The following is a 15,845-nucleotide window of genomic DNA, read 5'->3' on the forward strand; positions in this document are numbered from 1 at the left end:
CCAATGCATTTTAAAGTTGCCTTGATTTACGGCTTTCTTTGTTGAGTGAAACTATACAACGTCATGAAAATACTTCTGGGTGGGAACAAGGAATTCAGCACAAACTAAATCTATGTTCCTGAGCCGTGATCTCTCAAAATGGCTCCAGAATAAACTATCTCTTGTTCCCTTTTAAGATTTGAGCTGTAATTTTTGTGTTAACAGTATATAGATACAAAAACTCTGGTAGCAGAGCTTGGGGCCTAGCATCCTCATGTTCAGATAGAGTCAAAGTGGAGTATCTCCGAGATATAAGGCCCCTGAGAAAATGTCTCCTAAACTTAGCTATGTGGTGTTGGCAGCTACCCCTTTCATCTCTGGGAAGAAAATACTTGAGGAAGGCAGCAATGGAGCAGAGACCCATAGTTCCAAAGCCAGGATGCCTTAGTGCAAATTCCCTATGCCTCAGTTGCCTGAGAGAAACACATCAACAATTTGGTAGAAGGATTTGCATGAATAAAGTGTGGGGACTGGTAAATAGGGCCCCATAAATTCCATGTTTTTAGGCTATTACTAAATAAACTAAAGTAATAGTCTATTTAGTAAATGGTAAACAGACTGGACAAGAGAAACATAGATGCCTAGATGTCACCGTTTGACACAGTTTATTCATATCAGGCTTGCTGCCAACACTGCGCTAAGGAGTCGTCTGCACCGTACACTTACCCCTAAGTCTGCAAAGGGCCCATCCAACAGGGCTAACTGAGCCACTCGGCAACGGTCCCTGTTGGCCAGAGTCTGGGGAGTGCTGTAGCCCCCTCGAAGTGCATTCTCCTCAGCAATCAGAGCCTCAAGCTCTGGCGTGGCTCCTCCTGTCACCAGGGTCCGGATCAGGGTGAGGATATTGTCATTGAAGTATGTCTGTGGAAAGAAGGTGCAGGAGAAGCATTCTTAAACAAACAACCCATAGTCACTACAGCTGACATCCAAAGTACAACTTTTCTTGGTATCTCCCATATAAAGTTCTGGCCTGTCTCTTCAAATAATTTTCTGTGGGAAGAGAAAAGACAGCAGCCTCCAATTATTCTGTTCTTTTCTCTCCTGCCTGGTTCCACTATGGGAATCTGACTTAAAGAAAAGGAAAAATAAATAAATAAAAAAAAAAAAAAACAATTCAGAGGATTCTTCTTAAAAGGCTAATGCCTGAAACACTGGTGTTAGTAGATATGCAAATACTGCCTTGCCTCTGTAAGCCTAAAAAATGTCAATCCTGATACTAGGGACACAATAAAATGCAGCATGCCTGGGCTGCTACCCAAAGGAGGGCGACCACTGAGAACCTGTCATCCATATGATAGGAGGCCACCCACGAATGACACAACTTCTTTCTGTTTGGAATTAGATGCCAAGAGAATCTTGCATGCCACACACTCAACAATTTATCATAGACTGTGATAATGGCTGGACCCAGAAGTCATCGCCAGGATAACAGCTGGATAAATCTATGAGCTGGGTGTCCTGATGTGTCTATCTTGGTTTTTGCAAATAACCTCGGCTGTCTGAGGTGAATATAGCTGACGTAAAGAAGTTTTCCCCTTACATGTCCATTTCTCTCCCTCATGGAACGTCCGGAAGAAGGCAATGGGGGCTTTAAAAATTAATAGACTATCTAAGAAAAGACTTTAAAATGACATTTGTTACCCGGCCCAATTTGAGAAAATATCAGTTAAAGGCAATATGTTCCATTTTCTTGCATGAGGAGAGTCAAGGCATCCAAATAAAAACAAACCCAATCTTGGATGTGGCTTTGGGTCATTTATGTACCTCTGGGGTGGACTAGAAAGGACAGGTACATCCTTTTTTGTTCGTTTGTTTTTTGTTTTTGGTTTTGGTTTTAGTTTTTGGTTTTTTGAGACAGGATTTCTCTGTGTAGCTTTGGAGCCTGTCCTGGAACTCACTCTTTAGACCAGGCCAAACTTGAACTCACAGGGATCCACCTGCCTCTGCCTCCTGAGCGCTGGGATTAAAGGCTCATGCCACCACACCAGGCGACAGCTGCATTCTTACTTGTGACTTCCTTGAGTTTACCTGGCAGTGCATCACAGGGAACAAAACAGACATGGATGGGTCCTCATCCTACTCTGTCACTAGCTCTGTGTCATCCCTGGGTGTCGGTGTTAATAGTCATTAAAATCAGCCTGGTTATTAAGGTCAAGTGTATATGCCAAGAATTCTACATGGGCTTCTAAGTTAAGAAGATGCTGTGGGAGGGCCCAGATTTCATGCTCCTTATGGAAACACCCAACCAAAGAGCACATAGGATTCCAACTGCAAAGAATGCTGGGAAAGTTATACACAGGCTACCCTGCTGAGAATTGATGCTCAAGAGTTCAGCTGTTCCCTGGGGTAGAGAAGCAGACCCGCGGACACCCAAGGGAGTGTGGAGTCGTGCTGAGGTTTAGTGCTGAGTTCACCTTTCGGAAGTTTGAAAGGTGAAGTCAGCACCTTTGAAAGTTATGAAACAGTTTTGGTTGCAGTGTTATTTGTCACCTATAAAACGGAATCGCAGAGCAGCTATGGGATCCCTGATTCTCAATACCGGAGGGACTGAGAAGAAACTCAGGGTCCAGCAAGTGCTGGGAAATATGTCTGGCCTGATCCCAGAGACATGAGGGAAAGGACTGTTGTGGATGGTGGGTGACAGTCACTCTCATATCCAAACATCCCTTGATTGTTCTCTTTCCTGTTTGTTTTTGTCCTAGTAGGTGGAAGGCCATTATTGTCCTTCATCCTGGAACCTCTCATCTCTCAGTCAGCCTCAGTGCCCAAGCTCCCTCCAGAGCAGTGGTTCTCAACCTTCCTAATTCTGTGACCTTTTAATACAGTTCCTCATGCTGCAGTGACCATAAAATTATTCTTGCTGCTACTTCATGACTGTAATTTTGTTGCTGTTATGAATCATAAGATCCATGATATGTAGGATATCAGATGTGACCCTTGTGAAAGGGACATTTGACCCCAAAGGGGTTAAGACTCACACATTGAGAAATGCTCTTCTAGACTAAGGAAGGACACAGTGAAGGTCCTATGAACTACATCCTGGAGACTTGTTACATTGATTAAAGACACACAAACACTTCCCAATGTTTTCCCTATGGTCAGAGATCCCACCCAGTCCTGTCTACCACATTAAATGAGGGGGACCTGGACAGAGAACTGACAAGTACCTTTGTGCTCCAATGACCCTTCTAGACCAATGGCTAGGACATTATGCTAAAAGCAGGTAAATAGACGGCAAACATTCACAACCCCATTTGCTGAACCCCTGAATACTCCCTGACCAAATCTAGAGAAATGAGGGACATTGTCTTTCTTTCAAAATGAAATCGTTTTCAAGATAAAATGCGAAAGAATCTGTTTTTGACTGGGTAAGTAGTCACTAGAAGATCTAACTGGCCAAAGCACACAGATTAAATGATATTAGAGTGATCAATCCCAACTGGAATGGCTTTAACACCCTCTCCAAGGCTCAGGGAATATTACATAAGGAAGGGTGGAAATAACATAAGCCAGAGAAGATGGGGAAATGAACCCCATCAGAGGTCTTCTGGATATGACATGGCCAATGCACTTATTAACTACTGTGATCATCTCCCAAGACCTGCACAAAATTAGGCCAACTACTATTTCCTCATGGATAGGGAAAGAGCCAGGGGGAGCCCACCCCCGCTTGAGGAACTGTTGACAACTAAAAGCTTCTGGAAAGGCTATTTTCTTCAGTGGTGTGGCCACTGGCAAGTTTCCTTGCCCCAGTAAACATCCTACCACCCATGCTCATGCAAAAATCGCTAATTAAGCTCAGTGGACCACATACAAAATGAGCACAGGAAAGTAGAAACGAGACTTACTGGAACAAAGGGATTCAGAGGGACAGAGAAAGGAGAAGAAGGGAGTAAAAGTGACTAAATTTCATTATGTATAAATAGGTGAAGCTGTCAAATGAGAAAAAAAACTAAATAAGGAGCATACTGGAAAAATTCAACAGTTAATTCATATTTTAGGAAGGAAGAGCAGATGCTTTCCCCATGTGATCAGGAATAAAAAGGTTAATTGTCATGGCTTCTATCTTAAATTGTGTTGGAAGTCGTAGTCAGTTAGAAAGAAATAAAAGATATTCATATTGGAAAAGAAGGAAGACTATCTCCACTCACAAGTGGCCTGGCATTGTATAAAGAAAACCCCAGGGAACCCACTTAAATGGTCATAGGTAATAAGAGTTCAGTAAGATTTCAGAGGACAAAGACAACATGCAAAAAAAAAAAAAAAAAAAAAAAAAAAAAAAAAAAAAAAAAAAAAAACTTTTCCCTATGTGAACAAGAAAAACTTAAGAAACTCTACTTTTAACAACATTGACAATAATAAAATGCTTAAGAAAAATTTATTCAAGGAGTTCAAGGGCTGGTATACCGAAAGCTACAACATTACAAAAAATATGAATAAACTCTAAATAAATAGAAAGATATCCCATGTTCATGGATTGGAAGATAATATTAAAATAATAACAAAACCCTTAAACATTATACAGATTAAAAACATTCCTATCAAATTTCACATGTAATTGCATGAAACATAAAATGTTACATCAAGCATATAAAAAGCAACTAGAAATCAAATCAGAGGGTCCCAAACCCCTGATTTTAGCATATACTACAAACAGTGGCATGATGACTGCCAATGGAACAGAATTGAGCTCCTTAAACTCATAGAGCTGCTGTTAACTGACTTTTGATGAAGGTATCAAGAAGCTTTATAAAAGAAAGAATAGTCTATCAAATAAACAGTTACAACAACTGAGCATCAACAAGCAGAAGATGTTGGACCTACTCCTCACACTATGTACAAAACAACATGAATCAAAGACCCAAATGTCACAGCTAAAAGGATAGAGTGCTAAAAAGAAATAATAGTGGCAAATCCTCAAAACTTCACTTTGATAATTATCTTAGATAAGACATCAAAATCATAGGGTACACAAGAAAACAATCATTTCTATCTTGTAATATTTTTAAACTGTACATTGGAAGACACTATGTAAAAAGTAAAAATTCTCTGTAGAATTAGAGAAAATATTTGAGGAAAAATGTATCTTCTAAGGGTGTAGTATCCAGTGTTTAAAATCCTCCAAGAACACAACAACCAAAAGGCAATAAATTTGAAAAATAGAAAACGGATGAGGCTTGAATAAACATTGCCTCAAAACCAGGTAGATAAGTCATCAAGAGATACAAGGAGACCAGCCATCAGTAGTCATGAGGGCCACACAAGTCCAAATCTAGATAAGTCATCAAGAGACACAAGGAGGCCAGCCATCAGTAGTCATGAGGGCCACTCAAGTCCAAATCTAGATAAGTCATCAAGAGACACAAGGAGGCCAGCCATCAGTAGTCATGAGGGCCACACAAGTCCAAATCTTAATGAGAGCTCATCTTTACCCACTGAGAGGGTTGTGATAAACCAAGGGACAGATAAATAGCAAGAACTGATGAGAATGTGGAGAAACTGGAGCCCTTACAAACTTCCAGTTGGACTGTAAGTGCTCCAACCATTGGAAAGCAGTCCAGAAGTTCTGTAAGTTAGTCAAGTTTGAGTTACCATAGGACCCAACAACTCTACCTAACTATACCCCAGGGAAATGAAAGACACATCAGAACAAAACCTCATGCAGAGAGTTTCTAACGACATCATGCGCCACAGCCAAAAGAGCTGGAAACAAACAACAATCCCTTAATGGATGCATCACAATATGTTAGAACCATGGAGCCAACATTATCTGTGTATGAAAAGAAATAAAGCACATGCTACAACATGGATGAGCCATAAAAACAAATAAGATTCCACCTCTATGAAACACCCAGAAAAGGCAACTCTAGAGAGATAGGGACAAATATCAGTGAACATTCAGGGCTGAGCAGCTGAAGTAGTAAGGAAAATGAGGACATATTTCTCCTGGAAGTTATGAGAATGTTCTTAAAAGATCCTTGGAGATGTTTACATATGCTTAAGAAACCCATAAAATTGTATACTTGGGTGAATTTTATGGTCTATTAATATTCCAATAAGACATTTCTTAAAAGAACTGGTTAAAAGATAATTACGTGGTTAAGAGATAATTATGTTTATAATGGCTAAATTTCCATATGTGGAGTAGAAGCTGTAAAACTGAAAACTGTGTAAGTACATACACATACATACATGTACATGTGCACATAAGAACCCCCACACACATGTGGGAACACACACACACACACACACACACACACACACACACACACACACACACTCAGAGTCAGTGATGAGGAATACATGTTTTACTGTCCTTAAAAAAACAACAGCAAAAAACCAGAAATCTGATAAACACTGAAGACAGAGATTGACATGATAAACAGTAGTGTCCACATGTTAAGGAGTAAACAGAATTCAAGAAACTAAAACCGGAAGGCACTTCAAACAAGAACAACCTGTCTTGATAGGGAATGTGAGCCTAACAAATATACCAGGGGGTCGCACCAAAACAAACAAGATCAGGGCTTACGCCAGGTGACTGTTTGAAGTTAAATTATAAAATGGTGAAGGACAGTGGCCTGCAACACTGCTCTAAGAACAAAAGTATAAAATTAAGGAGACTCAGGCTCCCATAACGAACATTAGAGGCATGTCAACTAAGTGTGAAACAAAACCTTTGTTCCAAGAATTTTATAGGCCGTGAAATTGTCCATCTAATTTGTGGAAACAATAGGAATGATTCTGGATCATTGGGTACTGAAGAATTTATTCACTTCATTTTCAAATATTGTTTTATTTTAAATTATGTGTCAGGGATATGCAATGAGTATAGGTACCTGCAGAGGTCATAAGAGGGTGCCACACCCCCTGGGGCCGGAGTTACAGGCAGTTCTGAGCTACCCGACCAGGGTGATAGGACCCGAACTTAGGTCCTCTGCAAGAGCAGTATACAACTCTTAAATGTTGAACCATCTCTCCAACCTGCCATTCATTTCATCTTTAAAAGATACTCAGAATCAAGCTGGGTGGTGGTAGCACACTCCTTTAATCCCAGCACTCGGGAGGCAGAGGCAGGCGGATCTCTGTGAGTTCAAGGCCAGCCTGGTCTACAAAGTGAGTTCCAGGAAAGGCGCAAAACTACACAGAAAAACCCTGTCTCAAAAAATAAAAACAACAAACAAACAAACAAACAACAACAACAGAAAAGATACTCAGAATCAAAAACTAGCTTTCTTAAATATAATTTAATTTTTTCCCTTAACAGGAGTCAATTTGGTTTTAAAATACTGGTGAGGTTTATCAAGACATGGAACTTTAAAATGCTGTCACCAGGCAGGAGAGATAGCTCAGTCAAGGTATCTGCCATACAAGCTTGAGGATTTGTGTTCAGATCCCCAACACCCACAGAAGAAGTCAAGTGTGGTGGAGCATGCTCTAATCCTAGTACTGGGGAGACAGAGACAAGTTATCTCAGAGCTCACGGGGCCAGCCAATCTTTGGAATCCTTGAGGTCCAGGCTCAGAGTGAGAGTCTGTCTCAAAAATAAGGTGAAAAGTAATAGAAGACAAATGATGTTGACTGTTAGCCTCCCTTACAGGCAAGGATACATACATGCATGTGCAAATGTGCACACGCAAAGGCTGTCATACTTATTACTTAAAAAACCGGGTGCAAATGTCAAAATTAATTCTGAGAAGAAAAATAACAACATAAAATCATCTATTAGTACAATAACATTAGAATGGATTTTAAAGTCAGAAAAAAATGTGATAGGAGGATGGAGAAAGGAAATAATGACATTAAAATGGGTTGTATAAGGGAAAAACAAAGATGCTAGAGTTTCCTAGATAATGATACTTAAAATACAGGTGTTGAGTATATTTATAGAGGGGGCCATTAAACACAAACTAGAGCTAAAAACAGAACAGAGTATTCACAAATTTAAGCATCACTAGACATAATAAGCATTTAAATTTTAATCTATATACCAAAAGATGGATGACAAAAAGTAATTATAAAATCAAGTAAAAACTATAATTATAATGTAGGATTACAGATAGGGTTATATGTATAACTGAACATAATGAACTAAAGAATTTATAAAATGATAAAGATTTTTGGATCGATTAAGAAACAAAATTAATGCCAAATTAGTATTTTCCTATGAAATAAATTAGACAATAAAATATATTTTAAGAAAATTTCTAAAATATACTAAGTTTATAGTGATACTAGCTAACACTTACAGAAGAGCTCCAATGTTTTATGGGTAAAATGTAACAGGATAATAGTAAGTACCATTGTTTCAGGGGAGCCTCTAAATGTATTGACTGTCTATCAGTAGATAAGATGGAAAAGAAGCTTACAATAGTGACTATTTAAAATTAAGGGATATTTGAATATGACATGCAAAACTGTGATGGATAAGCCTGAAAATATAGAAGCAGATTAAAGACAAAATAGTTATAATGAATAAAGCTCTAAGTTGCTTTTTTTATTATGTTTTCTTAAGATGAGAAGCATGATGAAACACGAACTCATAAACAATGCAATAGCCAAGAGGATATTTAATGAATTGATGTGTCTAAAAATAATGCCTTGAAAAAAATATACCAATGATGAATATACCACCACCACCACCAAAATCAGAAGTTAGAAGGAGAATACCATGCAAGGCATGTAAAATAATTAAGACCAATATTCTGGAAGTTCTCTTTAATACCAGTCACTGGATATGCAAAAGGGTAGATTTGTGGGGGCTGGCAGGATTGTTCAGTGATTAAAAGGACTTAACTACTCTCCCACAGAGCCTAAGTTGGATCCCAATCACCCACACCTGAACAGGCACCTGCACTCACATGCCCACCCACAATGACACACACATGCTCATAATTAAAATTAAATCTTTTAGAAAGAATTGATTTTGCTTTAAAGCATAAACCACAGTAATAATCCTTGGCAGAGAAACAGAGTGTTAGGGAAAAAGACAAGCTCTGTGTCTTCTAACACGTAATGTAGCTATTTGTTATATTTTCCCTAGTAAACTAAGGAAATCTGCACCTAACTGTAGGTCCACATGGACTTTATAAGACAACAACTGGATCCATTTATACTAAGTGACTTTTGGAAAGAACATTGTGATATTTTCCTCTCAAATATTACAGTAAACTTTGAAGATTTTCTGATCACTATAGATAGTATTAGAAATTATATCAACAAGAATGGGATGTCAAATTCATAGTTCAGTGCTTATAAATATTAAGGTATGGGATTGGACTAACAAATGTAGCCATTTTCAACAAATACAAAAACATTGTCACTGTTTTTCTTTTTAATTAACTCTTATTGGGACCCAGCAATGCTCATTTTTTTTAACATGATACCTTTAGTTTTTTCAGGACTATAGCAGCTAAGGCAAGTAGCTGTGCCTGAGACTATAGTTCTTAAAGAGGCCCAAAGCCTGGCCATACAGACTCTTACAGACAGGGTTAGTGATACAGCCCAGGAAGCATCACACATCACTGGACAAAGATGATTTCTCCACAAGTGGATGTGGGGGAAACTGGCTACCTGGAAATCTCTTCCAGCAGTATAGTAATGATTGAATAAATATTGCTACAATCATAGACCATATATTGTACATATAGTAATATGCTTTCAGAGAATGATGGTGTAGTAAGAATACAGATTGATAAAATTTTTACGTAGACTCTAAAAAGCACTAGGATTCAAAAATCATGTTAAAAACACATAACCCAACTGACAGATACGTCTATATTTTGTAAAAATAAATTCTTGAAATGAAAATTTTCCATTCCATTTATTTCATAGATTTTTCTACTGTGAAAATATTTATTTTAAACTCTAAGAAAGGAAAGGAAGTATCATTAAAAATTAAATTAAGAACAGAGCTAAATTATGCCTCTCTTTTTGATGGTTCTTTATACAGCGAAAAGTCTTTAAAGATAAAAACTGAAGTTATCAGAAGACAACAATAAATATTTACACAACTACCTACAAATTAAAGTGTATACATTTAAATACACACAAACATAGTCATAGGTCCTCCTAGGGAAAATGACAACACAGAACACCATAGCACATGAGATGGTATTTGAACACTCACAATGGGAGTGTGTGGGCACACTTGCTCTTGGGAAATAATCGGGAAATATGATCATGAGCGTTACTTCATATTTGCTCAAAACCCAGTAAGTTTCCCTCAAAACACATTGTTACTCGTTCCAAGATTCATGTACAAAAATGCTTAACTCTGGGTGTTACAGACTCTATCTGGAACATCCTCCACATGTGAAGGTGTGGTCCCTGGCTTGGTTCCGTTGAGAGATAGCAGAGCCCTTACCAGGTGGTAGAGGGAAGTATTCTGGATACTGAGAGCACATCCTTACAGAGGACTATGGGGTTTTAGTCTCTTCCTCTGTCATAGGCTTTCAGAGCCATGGGGTGAGCAGTCTTACTCTACTGCACCATGTACCATAATGTGCTGAAACTCCAAACCAAGAGCCTCAGTCAAACTGTTTCTTTACCTAAGTCAACTATTTCAGATATCTATCCACTATAGTGACTGAAAGCTAAGACACCAAGTTCTTATTATAGCAAAATGTTTTAAAAGTATTCAACAATAGAGTAAAAGATGGTGATATATCCCAGAAAAGAGTGTCATGAAATCCTATGGAAGTTTTGCAGATCATGACATTAAAAAATATAACATGCTAAATTCTCTTGACACAATATTAACTAAAAAGAATTAACCAAGATTTAAAACTGGAAGCTCTATCTATCCATCTATCATCTGTCTGTCATCATCTATCTATAATACATACATACATACACACACACACACACACACACACACACACACACACACACACACATATATATATATATATGTGTGTGTGTGTGTGTGTGCATATACCAAAATATTAAACACTTCAGACTTAGGAATGTAGATTAAATATTTTTCTACATTCTTGTGCTTCCCAAATTTTCCAAAAGGAACATGGCTATCCTTTTCTATGTGTGAAATTGAAGTTTGTCTATTTTAAACAAAGAATATGGTAGAGTTGCCTGTTGGAATACACAGATAAGGTCAATGTGGAAGGACATCGTTTTGTTAAATGATTTACACAGAAACACTGGTACTTATTGAGCACTCAATAATTCCTGGACCTTGGAGTGGCTAGCATTTGTATGCAACTCAAAGACAGTGTCTCAAAAGTGCCTATGAGTGGTTCAACTTGAAAGGAGGAGACAGGGTTTCATAGGTTCTTGACCATTCTGAAGTCTTTGATCACTGTTCCAGGGCTTTGTGCAGAGGAAGGGGGTGTTTCAGCATCATGGGGCAAAACAAGCACTAGGACCCCAAATGCCAATCAACAAACTATTCTTGCAGAAGGGAAAGCAGCCAGAATGCACAACTATTTTGTAGATTAATGAAAATTCTGGCATTGAGGATCTACAGACTATGAAGTGAGATTATAAAGTGCATGTCTTGCACACTCTTATACACCTCTCTTATTCACCTCAAGACTATACCGTGCCTCTCTGTACCCCAAGTTCATGACAGTTGTACTGGGACCCTTATGAGGGTCTCCTGCACGAAACCTGTGGACTGAAAGAACTAGCCCACAGACATCCTGCCTAGTCCCCTGTCACTTCAGTGGTATAGAGATTTATTTGGTACCTGAAATCAGGACACCTGTGCAGTCTAAAGAATTCAGGGCCCACTTTTCACTGTGAAGACAAGGTCCAGCACTTCTCAGGGAAGGCTTTCTTTGTAGTAGAGCATGCTGACCTCTTGATTATGCGTTTTAAAATTTTTATCATATTTATGTGTGTGTAGGAGGGGTGCTGTGGTGTGCCTGTGGAGGGCAAAGAAAACTTGGGGTAGCTGATTCTCTCCTTCGTTTGAGTCCTAGGGATCAAACTTAGGTCACTATGTTTAGCACCAAGTGCCTCTGCCTCTAAACGATATCACCCTGCCCTATGATATTATCTTGAATCCCTTCTTAGCAACTCAATAGTTATGACAATGGGAACATTGCCCAAGTTTTCTATGGCTTGGACTCCTCATCTACATAGCAGGAGAAAAGAAGCAAAACACAAATATATAGTATTAAACAAGAAAATGTGTGTAATTTCCATATGCAACTAATACTCAGTAAAGTATAGCTTATAAAAAAAGAACACCCAATGCAACCAATTTAGAAAATGCCCCCTCTCTCTCCTCCTGTGTTCTCATCTCTAACAAGGAGGGCTGCCTCCAATCACATGTGAGCTTCCCTTGCCCTCTCGCATTGGGTGATTCTTGGGTCCTGTAAGGACACACAGCAGAATCACGAAGGGCTAGAATAAGGACCAGAAAACTGTGGAAGAAAAAGTCAAATCCGCAGCACCACCTAGCCTAATGTGTGCTGGACTGCTCCACCTCACTCGCTCGTCTTCCTTCTTCTATTTTTTTTTAAGTGTAATTACTGGAGCTTATGTTTCACAGTTAATGCTGTCAAGCCTTTTAAACTAATTGGTCTTTTATAGAAAATTTAACTGAAAATTAACACATCTTTTAATAACATTGCCTTAACTTTAATGGCACTCTGCCTTTCGTCTATAATTGCACTAAAATTGTCATTTTCCATGTCATATCTGCCATTTTTTTATATTTGCTAGTTTTCATGGTGTGGATTTTTATTTTTAGTATTTTTCTTTCATGAGCAATGAGAACTATTTCAATTATTTTCTCCTGGATCTGCCTTGCCTGGTGCAACAGCAAGGGGTATGTTCTTGAGTCCAGCACAACATCCCGCTGTTTGCTGCTCAGACACAACACTGCTGCTACGCCATCTGCCTTAGCGATGCCTGTGGACTGTCTGTCTGCTTGTGAGAAGAAGAAATAAGGGCTCTTGGATGGAGTGTAGAGATGAGTCACGAAATCGCTGGAATCTCTGGAATGGCATTGGATTAACCTGGGCTGAGAGCTCAGCCTTCAACATAAGGCTCACCCAGGGTTTGGCCCTATAGGAAGTTTCAGTATAGACAGAAAGGCAGGTGGACCCATGATTCAGAGGAGCACATTCTCCCGTCTTGGTAACATAAATCTCGTTATTTCTGACACTAAGGCCAGTTCATATAAGACATGAAACACCGACACATCCCTCCTGCAGACTTCTGACTCATCTATCCACATAGCTCCAGAGTGTAATATCTCTAGAGTATGTGTGCATGCATGTGTGCAGGAGAGAGAATGAGTAAGCAGACACATTTATACATACACATATATATGTATGAATATATATGTACGTGTGTGTATATAAATAGCAAATCTATGGCTCTGCTGTCAACATATTACTGCTTGTTGAAAGACCTTCGTATCCCTTTGTCCTTATCCAATTACCACAAAGGCACAAGGAGTTGTTCACATCACACTTAATTAACAGTTGGTCTCAACTGATTCCCAGACAATGGAAAACATAAGTGAGGGCTGGTGGTGCATTGGAACCAGAAGCCTCGGGTCTCCTTGATGACCCTGTGCCACACTGCCCCACTTACTTCACGTGCTTAAAATCTGTTTTTCTTATTTGACATTATTCATCATTCCCCTACAGTTTTTACCTCTAGATTATCCAAGCAGAAAGAAAATTTAAACAATAGAAGATCATGGTCCGTGGCTCTCTTCTCTATCCTGAGTCTGTAGAGTGACGAATGATGTCTGTCATTTAGTAGGTGTCCAGTAAATGAACTGATTAAGAACGATAACTATAATACAGCTTTAGAGAACTGGTCCTATGCTAAATACTTCATGATCACTTTATAACCATGACCACAGTCTCATATGGACAAGGTATGAGACATGTGTGATTATTATCCCATTTTAAAGATGACAAAAATGAAGCCTAGAGAGATTTAGTGTCCTTAGCTAGTAAACTCGTGTGACTAGTGAGCCAATGTCCTATCTTCTTATTCCAGGTGTCTAGGGGAAGTGAAATTGAGATTGGGGTTTGGAAGAAGTGAAATTGGGTGAAAAATATCTGAAGACTCACACACAGCTCCCAAAGCAGAGAGGCTTCTTTTCATTGTATATGCTTAGGCGTGTGCGTGGTGTGTGTGTGTGTGTGTGTGTGTGTGTGTGTGTGTGTGTGTGTGTGTGAGAGAGAGAGAGAGAGAGAGAGAGAGAGAGAGAGAGAGAGAGAGAGAAGCAGTCTAGAATCATTCTGAAAAGTTCATTTCTCAATTGAACCCTTCCTCTTAGAGGTGCACATCCATAGGGCTAATTATTCCTCCCACTATCAGTTTCTGTTGTCCATCTGTTGAATGAAGCCACAAGACTGTTTGACACAGTCCTATCAATTACAAAAAAGGCCAATGAATAATCAAAACAGTATTCTTTTAGCAAAGTAGTAAGCAAGGAGGAGTTAAGCGATGAGAGGCAAGAATGTTGATTCCTTGAATAAATGGCAACTTGGGGAGCAGTGCTAGAAAATGGGGATCCCTGACATCCAGAGTGATTTGTGTAGGAATTGTGATGGTTCCTGTAGATGGATGCTGGGATTGATTCTTACCTCCGTTCCTGCTGTTTGAAAGGAACCTCATTTTAGTTCTTCCTAGTTACTGCCTTGGTATTTGACTGATCTAAAGTTTTCATAAATGAAGTTTGGAGTAGAATACAAAGAAATCACAGGTAGTACTTTGTCAAAAGGTCTGCATCTAATTGGGTCTGTTGAGCCAGACCTCAACTGGAGGTTTTTCATCCTAGATAATAGGTCTGGAATGATTTGGCTGGGATTTTGATTGATGACTTGAAAAAGCACTGTCAGTAGGCATGCTAATGTGCCTCACCCCACTGTTTAAATCTGGTTTATTCATTTACTGTGTACTGAAAGATCAGACTGTGTCATCAAAGTGTGTCACTCAGTTCCAAGCCCTCAATAACTAATGCTGCTGCTTGATAAATATGAGGAACGGTACTAAGTTCCTAGAACCCTTTACTTTAGTCTAGAATATAGAAGAAATAAATACTGCTTCCAGGCTATGGCATCCCTATACCACAAGCCACTTTGTCCCAAACACTTCAATTTGGTATCAAAAGAGATCAGGGATGACCTTTGAAAATAGTTATTAGAAATCAGTTCATTTTGATTTCTCATCTGAGTTTCTGAGAACTGATTATCTGGCAATGTTATCAATGTTTAGCCTTGAAACTCATACCCAGGTGTGCCCTGCCTCCACACTGTCATATGCACCACCACCATACTGCCAGTCAGGTGTCCTTAGACTATGTAGAAGTTTCAATTGCATCACTTAGAATTAGCACTGGCATCACAGTTGTTTAACCTGCACAGGTGTACTGCTTCATTTCAAAAGTCTCAGTATCTGATCCTACTTGGAGCACACTGACTCTCTGTGTATAGACATAAATGTTATAAATTTAAGTTTCAAAAAACCCTTACAGTATTTTTCAATTCTTAAAAACAAAAACAAAAACAAAAACAAAACCCATAAGCAGCTTACTTGTCTTTTAGTAAGAGCAGAGATCTGAAATTTCTGGAATTAGAAACAGAATTCAAGCGATATTTCTAAAGAGACACAATCCAACCTCCTACAGAGAATCTGGTACTTTATTGAACATAATTATGTAGCCTCTATTGTTCTTTCCAGCCTGTCCAAGACTTTGTATAAACTGAGCCAATATTACCAGCAGCCCTAAGGTCATCACAGAATTCGAGGAAACCAGGAGGGCTCCACTCCGGTTCTACTGACTTGGAAAGCCACCAGTCAACCTTAATTTA

The 15,845-nt window shown here is 39.0% G+C and overlaps 1 protein-coding gene across 26 annotated transcripts in view; it reads right to left on the minus strand.

Moving 5' to 3' along the window:
* Positions 1-15,845, minus strand: part of Kcnma1 (potassium calcium-activated channel subfamily M alpha 1) — a 710,017-nt gene that overhangs the window by 21,112 nt on the left and 673,060 nt on the right. For all 26 annotated transcript variants that reach the window (XM_052733616.1, XM_052733594.1, XM_052733593.1 and 23 more), the window contains one exon: positions 706-900. In XM_052733616.1, the coding sequence (XP_052589576.1) occupies positions 706-900 (195 nt within the window). The remainder of the gene's footprint in view (positions 1-705; positions 901-15,845) is intronic.

The sequence above is a fragment of the Peromyscus californicus genome, unplaced genomic scaffold (assembly GCF_007827085.1).
Source record: "Peromyscus californicus insignis strain IS unplaced genomic scaffold, ASM782708v3 Scaffold_12__1_contigs__length_115047231, whole genome shotgun sequence".
Classification (NCBI taxonomy): Eukaryota; Metazoa; Chordata; class Mammalia; order Rodentia; family Cricetidae; genus Peromyscus; species Peromyscus californicus.